General features: G+C 46.1%; 1 protein-coding gene and 1 pseudogene across 1 annotated transcript; both read left to right on the forward strand.

The window, feature by feature from the left end:
• Positions 1 to 1,398: 1,398 nt before the first annotated feature.
• Positions 1,399 to 2,028, forward strand: LOC142422997 (small ribosomal subunit protein mS23 pseudogene; annotated as a pseudogene).
• A 3,917-nt stretch (positions 2,029 to 5,945) lies between these two features.
• Positions 5,946 to 9,353, forward strand: LOC142422998 (speedy protein E4-like). Its single transcript, XM_075528193.1, has 6 exons — positions 5,946 to 6,197; positions 6,577 to 6,751; positions 7,356 to 7,414; positions 8,006 to 8,091; positions 8,749 to 8,917; positions 9,279 to 9,353. Exons 1-6 carry the CDS (start codon positions 5,946 to 5,948, stop codon positions 9,351 to 9,353), a joined length of 816 nt encoding a protein of 271 aa, XP_075384308.1.
• Positions 9,354 to 10,017: the final 664 nt, after the last annotated feature.

Below are 10,017 nucleotides of genomic sequence, written 5' to 3' on the forward strand. Positions count from 1 at the left end.
ACCCGAGGGGAGGGTACTGTTTATAACTCCACAGGGAAAGAGGGACCAGACTTCAACCAGTGCTCCAAGAAGTGAATGCAACATGCCGGCATGGAGTAGGGAACCATGGAGAGGTCCGAGGGGCCGGCTCCAATCCCAATTATGTGGACACCTGCCCCTCCCCCCAGAAGAATTTATTTCAGAGGACAGCACTGAATCTGCAGCTCTGGGAGAGGGACGTGTATGATCAGAGCACATGGGAGCAAATGAAAGGGGAGGAAGAGAAAGTAGAGCACATCCTGGCCCTCCAAACCTTGACGATGATATTCCAGCTTAGAGCAGCCAATCCACAGAGAAGACCACATGGCCGGCCCCACTATGAGACATGACATCCCTCACTGACCCATAGCCCTATAGAAGACAACACTGGAGACACAGTGTGGGAATTCCACCCAATCTGATCCCACCACACCGAGGCAAAACACTAAGGGGAACAGAGCAATGAAGTCCCCAGGAAATAACAAAAATAGACTTTTCCAGACTTGACTGGAAAGCACTCCTAAAGGCCAACAAACAGTTCTTGAACTAAAAGCTTTTCTTTCTTGTTGTTGTGTTTTATTTTTTTGTCATTGGCTTGTTGTTTTGTTTTATTTTGTTGGTTGGTTTTGCTCTGTCTTGTTTTTGTGCATGTTATTATCTCCGCAGGAATGTCTAAAGATAGACTGGATGAACAATCTGGAGGAGAAAACAATGGGATCAACAGTTCTGGGGGGTCATGGGAGAGGGGGAGGTGGGGGGAAAGGTAGTGGTGCTAACAAACCCAGGGACAAGGGAACAACAAGTGATCCAAATAGATGGTTAGGAGGGTATAGGGGGCCTGGTGGGGTGTGACCAAAGGTAATGTAACCAAGAGGAATTACTGAAACCCTAATGAGGGCTGAACATGATGGTGGGACAAGAGGAAAGTAAAAGGAAATAGAGGAAAGAGCTAGGAGGCAAAGGGCATTTATAGAGGTCTAAATAAAGGCATGTACATATGTAAATATATTTATATATGAGAATGTGGAAATAGATCTATGAGCATATATTTATAGATTTAGTATTAAGGTAGCAGATGGACATTGGGCCTCCACTCAAGTACTCCTCAATGCAAGAATACTTTGTTCTATTAAACTGGCATTCCATGACGCTCACCTTCCCGCCACAATCACTGAAGACAAATGGGTGCCTAAGCAAATGTGGTGAAGAAAGCTGATGGTGCCCAGCTATCAAAATATATAGCGTCTGGGGTCTTAAAGGCTTGAAGGTAAACAAGTGGCCATCTAGCTCAGAAGCAACAAAGTCCACATGGAAGAAGCACACCTGCTGTTGCTTTCCGTTCCTGTGGCTGCCGGTTGCCTGGTCTCCGAAACGCAGGTCATGTCGGGAAGCTGGCTGGAAACCGTGGGAAGCATTTTTTTCACGCACTGAGACATCCTTCGGGCTGGGGTGTTGAAGAAGAAGCCTCTCTGGTTCGACGTCTACGAGGCCTTCCCGCCCGCGAGGGAGCCGGTCTTCCAAAGGCTGCGGTTGCGATATGGCAAAGCCAAAGCCGACATCCAGGACGTCTTCTACCGCGAGGACCGTATTTGAGTTAAATTTTATTCAGCCTATGGATCTGGTCAAGAACCTTTTGATCTGTTCAATCCAAACTTCAAGTCTACTTGTCAGAGGTTTGTGGAGAAGTACGCTGAGCTGCAGAAACTCGGAGAGACAGCCGGGGAAGGCTCCACTGCCGAGCGTGTCATTTGAAGACGAGTCGGAGAAAGGAGGGCTCAACAGGAAGGCGGCCGAGGTTCCAGGAAACCTGACCTCACAAGCCTCAAACTCCAAACCAGATTGGAAGAAGACCCGGCTGAGCAGGCTCCACAGAAAGAGCGTTCTGTGGAGGCGCCTGAAGAGCGGAGAAAGGTCCCTCAGCTCCCTGAAGGCTGTGTCTACCGGCTGCACACCGCAGCCGTGTCCGCCCCGCGGTCACGACATGAACGCTGGACTGCCTTTACCAGCTGAACTGTGCAAATGTTTCTCACTCTCTAAGGCATTGCGCTCGCCTTCTCTCAGCGCCCATTGCTGGGTGGTCATACAAGCAGCTACGTGGACTTTGATGCTAGGATGCTGTTAAATAAAGACTCCTCCAGCTGCTGAAAAAAAAAAGAAGCTCACCTGGGGAACTGATTACAAGAATCTACGTATTGCCTCCTCCCTGGGGGAGGGACAGCAGAGAAGAAGGCAGGGGAAGATGTCAGACAGTGAAATATATGACAAAATAATAATAATATATGAATGATGAAGGGTTCATGAGGTGGGGGGAGTGGGGAGGGAGGGGGAAAATGAGCAGCAGATATTAAGGGCTCAAGTAGAAGGCAAATGTTTTGAGAATGATGATGGCAACAAATGTACATATGTTCTTGACACAATGGGTGTATGTATGGATTGTGATAAGAATTGTACGAGCCCCCAATAAAATGATTTAAACAAAAAAGCACACCAGCCTGTGTGATCATGAAGTGTTGAAGGGATCAGGTTTAAGGCATCAAAGAACAAAAAATCATATCATTGTGAATGAGGGGGAGTACAGGGTGGAGACCCAAAACCCATCTGTAGGCAATCAGACATCCCCTTAGGGAAGGATTATGGGGAGGAGACGAGCCAGTCAGGATGCAGTGTAGCAACAATGAAACACAACTTTCCTCTAGTTCCTAAAGCTTCCTCCAGCCCCTTCCCCACCCCACCCCCCACTATCATGATCCCATTTCTGCCTTGAGGGTCTGGCTAGACCAGAGGATGTAGACTAGTACAGATAGGAACTGGAAACTCAGGGAATCCAGAGCGGATGATCCCTTCAGGATCAATGGTGAGAGTGACAATACCGGGAAGGTGGAGGGAGGGTGGGGTAGAAAGGGAGAACCCATTGCAATCTACATATAACCTCCTCCCTGGGGGATGGACAACAGAAAAGTGGGTGAAGGGAGATGTGGGACAGTATAAGATATGACAAAGTAATAGTTTATAAAGTTTCCAAGTTTATTAATGATTTCATGCAACTTACAATCTAATTTTAGAAGTAACTGGTTAAGGAAAAATTTTTTTTTTGGTTAAGGAAATTTTTAAAAATTGTAAACAGCCACTATACACCAGTGTTGCTATCAATATGTAAATATGTCAACAGGTTCTTATTTTTCTTAAGAGCTGGAACCCAGACTTTATAATATATCTGGAACATCAACAAAAACTGTGACAATGGAATTGCCATACAGCCTGTCTGTGGCATTAAAGAGATCATTGGCTGGGCATACGGTAGCAATGCTCTTTTCTGAACTGAACTGCAAATTTCCTAAAACCTAACACGATAACCAGTTAATTATCTTGACCTGCTGTAGTACATCTTTCATAAAGTTCACACGACTTTCATTTATTGTTTGTTTGCCTTTTTATTGGTAACTGATATTTTATAGGTTGTTTTGAGGATTAATACAGAGAAATTATAGACAATTTGTACATAATTTTATTTGGTTGTTCGGGGCCCCACTGATGGCATTTCTGGTGTTTGAGATCAGAAGGCGATGGGAGGGGCAGGCATTTTGAGCACTTTGCTGCCATTGGCTGAGGACGTCCTTTGAGGCTGATTTAGTCAGTAGATCCACAGTCAAGGGAAGATGAGAGCTTTGCTCAGATCTCCAGTCTGCTCCGAAGTCACCAGCCAGCTCTGGGTCTCCAGCTAGCAGCCACGTCCTCGTCAGGTTGGTAGGGTAATGGGTTGGGGGAACAGCCCAGCTGCAGGTAATAATTCAGGGTTAAACCAGGTAGTGTACTTTTCTTGCGAACTGGGCTGGTGGAGTTTGGAGATGTCTGGGAAGAGTCAAGATCTTCAGCTTGTGAAGCTCCATCCTCTCAGCTACCATCTTGTTCTCTTGTCCTCCACGGGACTTTCTTAATGCCTTTTCCTACATGATCTGAATGTTTGTTCAGAAGCCGGTCATAGTCTTTGGAAAGTCTCTCTGATTCTCTTCATTGTCATCGCGTCCTTTTGTGCCTTAGAAAGGGCATCTGTAGTCTTCTTTAATTAAATTTTCAGTTTTTCCTGGTCTTCTACTATTTTAAAATTTTCTATTTTCTGCTTCCAATATTTGTTGCTCCCCGTGCCATAGTTTTTCATGCTAACTCTGGGATTCTCGGGGACGTTAACAGGCTATAAATCAAGATACAGCTCATCAGTCAGGACAATCTTTTCTCAGGCATGCCTACTGGTACACTTTCTTTGAAACTTTTTATTCAGCTCCTTGACTTCATCCTTCCATTTGCTTTAGCTACTCTGTGATTAAGAACAAGTTTCAGAATTTCTTCTGAGACCCTCTGATCCTTTTTTCCTGTCCTGTCTTTTAAATGACCACTTGCTTTCTTCACGAAGGGCGGGCTTGATGTCCTCCCACAACTCATCATGTCTTCTGTCAGTAGTGTTCAATGCCTTAAACCTGTTCTTGAGGTGTGCTCTAGAGCAAGTGGGATGTAGGCTCTTGTGAACTTGTTTTAATTTTCTTCAGATTTATCCTGAACTTACATGCGAGCAATTGATGGTCTGGTCCACAGTCAGTCCCTAGTCTGGCTTTAGCTGCTGATAATGAGCTTCTCCATTGTGTTTTCCCATAGATGTCAATTTGATTTATGTGTATTCCATCTGGGGAAGTCCATGTGTATAGTCGCCCTTTGTGTTGTTGAAAAAAGGTAGTTGCTATGGCCAAGTCATTGTTTTGCAAAACTCTATCATGTGATGTCCAGTTTCATTTCTCTCACCAAGTCCGTATTTTCCAACTACTGTTCCTTCTTTGTTTTTAACTTTTGCATTCCGATCACCAATAACCATCAATGCATCTCGATTGCACATTTGATCAATTTCCAATCGGACTCATTGGTAGGATTCTTCCATTTCTTCTTCACTAAGTGTTGTGGTTGGTGCATATGTTTCTTGGAGGGGAGTCGACCATGGTAACGGGAATGGGATAAAGCTGTGGGAGTGGGACCCTTCTAATCTTTATTTGCCAGTGGGGCGTGACTCAAGGTCAAAAGAAACAGCTACAAAATCTGCTAATGATTGGAATTTAGAATGTGCCAAAAGTTTAAGAAAAATGGAAACGGTCAAAAATGAAATGTAACACATGAATATCGACGTCTTGCGCATTAGTGAGTTGAGGTGGACTGGTAGTGGACATTTTGAATTTAAAAAATACAATTTACTCTACCGGGAATAACACCATCAAGAGGAAAGGCGTGGCACTCATTGTCAGAAAGGATCTTCCTACATCCATCACTAAGTGCAGTGTTGTCTGGGATCAGATTATACCTATGGGCCTTCATGGAAATGCAATCAATGCAACTGTTATTCAAATTTATGCACCAACCACAAAAACTAGTGATGAAGAAATTAAACAGATTAGTTCTTCAAAATTGAGTGTTTTGAACGAATGCTTTTAATCTGAATACGATGAGAGCATTATAGAACTTCCTTGCAAAACCTTGAACTACCAATGTGCCCGGGAGCTTTTTTACAGTTTATCTTATTTTGAAGGTTCCCGAGCAGGCAAAGGTTTTGTCCCCGTTCGAAGGTGAGCAGTTGGGACCACCTGGTGGCACTTCAAACGAAAGGCTTGGCAATCTGCTCCTGTAGAGCTGACTAAGGCCGTGAAATACACTCAACTGCTTCTCACCCAGGTCACCAAGAGTCGAAATCCACTCAGCAGGCTGGTCTTGTTTTTATCTGACTCTGATAAAAATGCCGTCTTTTTGATTTCTGATTCATCATCTGCGGGTGGCGCCACCACCAAGATGCAGATCTTCGTAAAGACCCTAATGGGGGAACCGCCCCTCCCGTCTTGAGGCTGAGCCTCCGATACTCTAGAAAATGTACAGGCCAAGGGTCAGGCTAGGTAGGGATGCCTCCTGATCAGCAGAGGCTGATCTTTTCGGGGAAGCAACTGGAAGCCGGGTGTGCCTTGTCTGATGGAAACATTCAGAAGGAGGCCACTCTGCATCTTGTGCTGAGACTTGGTGGTGGCTCTAAGAAAAGGAAGAAGCCCACCTCCCCCAAGAAGAACAAGCATTTGAGAAAGAAGGTTAAGCTGCCCATCTTAAATTACTGGGAGGTGGATGAAAGTGGCTTTGATAGACAGGACGCGGAGAGTGCTGTCTGACCCTCTGTTGTAACAAACCAGACGACTGGTCCTGGCCGACAAAGGACATGCTTGTCATAATTTTACTTGTTACACTCCTTGTCCCAGCAGCCTGGACGCTGAAGCAGGCCTGGGAAGGGGGTGTCATTCGTACTGTGTGAGCATCATCATCATCATCATCATCCATGCATCAATTGGATCAAGTATATTTGTACTTTTCTAGACAGTTACTTTCTATCGAGTCTTTAGTATCAGCTCCTCTTTTTTCCCTCCCCCCCCTCACCTCGTGACCCCTTCGTAAATTATAAATTTTTGTTACATTCTAAACAGTTTACTTCTAAGGAATGAAAGCTTTCTATGCTTCCCTTGTTTCTTGACTCAGCTTGCTGGGTAGTGTCTGAGCACCGGCCAGAAGAGAAACTGGACAGCAGTATCCAAGGAGAAAACAACCCGGGACGTTGAGGAGATCGGGATTGTGGAGACTCTGTGTGGACTCAAGATGAAGCTGAAGAGACAGCGAGTTTCCACGGTGCTGCCTGAATACCATGATGTCTTTAACAGACTCCTTGGTAGGAAGAAGTTCAAAATAGCATCCCTCCAACCCTCCCCTTTCCGCTCCTCCTCATTTTCCTCCCTTTTTGTTAAGAAAAAAATTCCAATAACTATACCTTTTCAGTAGAAAAGAATTTCCTATTAGTTGCGTGAGCACTTTTATCACTGGAGGTGGCAAGCAGCTCTACGCTCACCATTCCCGAGAGACTGCTAGACAATGATGGGGAAATGCAGTTAGACTTGAAACAGGTCTGCCCTGGAGATAATGAAACTTGGTTTCCATCGATTAGCTCTTAGCGACCTTTCCAAAGCTCGAAATGTCTCCTACTGTACCAGGGGGTGACGAGGCCACCTGTGCAGTGAGAGGGAACAAATGTTTATCTAAAGATCCGAGTCCTTCCCATAGTGTACGGATGCACACCTCCCTGGGAAATTCAGAATGAGAGTTATTGTCGCCTGCCAAGTAGATCATCCGTTTTCTTCCCATCCCCCCTCAACTTTGGCCATCGGACTGAACTTTTTCCAACCAAGGGTGGCTGGTTCTCCTTCTGGCTCTGGATTACGGTCACAGCACAGCAACACGGCTCTGGTTCTCAACCTCACTGGTGCTTCTTTTCACAGAGGATCCTGTCATCAAAAGATTCCTGGCCTGGGACAAAACCCTGAGAGTCTCTGACAAGGTAATATTGTCCCCTCCTAACTGTATTCCTGCCCAGACATATCCTGGGAGAGGCCTCCCAAGCCCACAGTTCTCTGTCTTTCTCCATCTACCTATTTCTAACCTGATATCTTACACAGTCCTGGCCAACCCCTCTTTGAAGTCCTGGAAAGTACGTACAATTGGCAGCTCCTGCCTTTGCCCAGGATTCTTGGGAATATAAGCTCTAGGTCAGAGTTTTTCCCTGGATATTGGCCCCTTTGGTTGCTCCCACCTTAACTTCCAGGCATCGTCCTCTCAGCTCCTTGGGATCCCCCTTTGATCCAGCTTCTCCAAGACCCTCATGATATCCACCACGCCGAGCACATTCCCTCAAACTTTCCATGCTTGCCAGCCTGAGAGCATCATGGAACCCTCTTTTTTGAATATCTCTAACCTGCCCCCAACCTATGGATGCCATCTTCCTGCTCTCCAAATAAGCATGCTCACCCAACCTAGGTTCTCTTCCTGAGCTGTGCAGGCTTGCCCCAAGCTTCACAGTCCCTAATCTCAAGATTCGTCCCCTGCTGGAAAGTGACTTCTCACTTGTGGTTCTCTCTCTGCTTCCCATCAGTATCTCCTGAGCATGGTCATTGCTTACTTTAGCCGGGCTGGCCTCTTCTCCTGGCAGTACCAGCGGATCCATTTCTTTATAGCACTGTGAGTATTTTTGACTCGTCCCATCAATCAGTACCACCTGAAATTATTATCTTCTTCAGCTTCCCCCTGGTGACATCGTGGATTACATGGAGAAACTAACAGAGCAAAGCAAACCCTATTTCCTCCCAAAGAAAACCCTAAATAAGGTGACTAGATTTTAACATTGCTAAAGTGGGACACCATTGATAAAACTCATATCCTGGCAAAGTAACCACATGGCAGCCCAAAACCATATACCCTAGCTTGTCGTGCATTCTTTCCAAAAATCGGGACTTTTTAAAAATGCCGCAGGATGTGGGAAAAATTGTTAAAAAGCGGGACGTCTGGTCACCTTAAACAAACAAAAACACCTCAATGCCATCAAGTCAAGCCCCACTCCAAGCTACCCTGCAGCACAGAGCAGAACTGCCCCGGGTGTTCCCAAGGCTATAGACCTTTATGGGAGCAGGCTGCCTCCTCTGTCCCTCTGAGTACCTGATGAAGTTCAAACTGCTGTCTGGTGGTGAGCAGACCCATGTCTAATCCCCCAGCGCTCCTTAGCTATCGGGACCAGGATTTAAAACACTCACTTGGTGGGGAAGGCACCATGCAGACCACAAGAGCAGGAGACCGTCCTTGCTTTTTCTCCTGACAAGCAACCTGACTCCTTTTCCCCAGCTACCTGGCCAATGACATGGAAGAGGACAACCAGACTTCGAAGCGAGACATCTTTTCATTCCTCTATGGAAACAACCTCTCCCAGCGCCCAATGTTCCACAAGCTAAGATTTCAATTCATCAGATCCATGCGCTGGAAGACCAGAGTCTCCCGGGAAGAGTGTGAAGAGGTGAGGCTGTGGGCTTGGGGGAGAGTGAGGGGATGGTGGGAGATGGACACTGGAATTTGGGGGTTGGAAAGAATGGAGGGGCTGCACAAAGAGTGGGAGGAAACTACATGGAGATCATCAGTTTTCCAGGGGTGGGATTGGGGGTGGGGGTTGCCTGTCTTTCCGGAAGAGCCCTGATACACTAGCAGAAAGGCTGGCAGTTCAGATCCTCGAGCAGTTCTGAGAGGACAGAGCTGATGATCTGCTGTGTTGAGATGCCAGCCTGGGACACTCTGTGGGGGTGGTTCTACTCTCTCTCATAGGAATGTGGGAGTCACCATGGACTCAGTAGCAAAGGACTTACCAGGGCTTCTTTTTCCAGATCCAAGCCTATGACCCAGAGCACTGGGTGTGGGGCCGAGACCGCACCCTTATCCCTTTGCACCCAGGGGCTTGAGAACATCGGCGGAGGAGAGGTACGTCTGTGTCCTGACCGCTAGAGACAGGATGATGTTTTCTCTATGTAGGGAATCTGGGGAAACTCTTGATTGACCCATTTTCAGCATCCCGCCCCCAACACACACACACACACACATCACCTTAAATCCCACTGAGTGAACACAGCTCCTGGTCGGCCTCACAGTTTTGGGTTGACATTCCGTGAGCCATGATGGACACTTGGCATACATGCCCACTAGACTGTGAGAAAGCCAGTCCATCATTCAAACATGGACTTTGCCCAAATGACTAAACCCAAAGTAATTTGGCCAACTGACAGCTTTGATGGCACGTTCATTTGGGTAGAAAATTAATAGTGTCCCTTAATCACAATTTTGCATACATTATGTTTGGACTTTCTCTAATTCACTTTTGGTCTTTCATCTCCTAAGGATCCCAACGATAGCAATTTATTGATAGCAAAGTAAATGTTTAATCATAGGATTGTAGGTGTCAAAATCTACGTATTCAATAATAGATTAATTATAACTAGGAGCCCTCATGGTGTAGTGCAGCGGTTCTCAACCTGTGGGTCACGACCCTTTTGGGGGGTTGAATGACCCTTTCACAGGGGTTGCCCGATTGATTCATAACAGTAGCGAAAATAATTTTATAGTTGGGGG

Source organism: Tenrec ecaudatus, chromosome 12 (genome assembly GCF_050624435.1).
Source record: "Tenrec ecaudatus isolate mTenEca1 chromosome 12, mTenEca1.hap1, whole genome shotgun sequence".
In the NCBI taxonomy this organism is placed as follows: domain Eukaryota; kingdom Metazoa; phylum Chordata; class Mammalia; order Afrosoricida; family Tenrecidae; genus Tenrec; species Tenrec ecaudatus.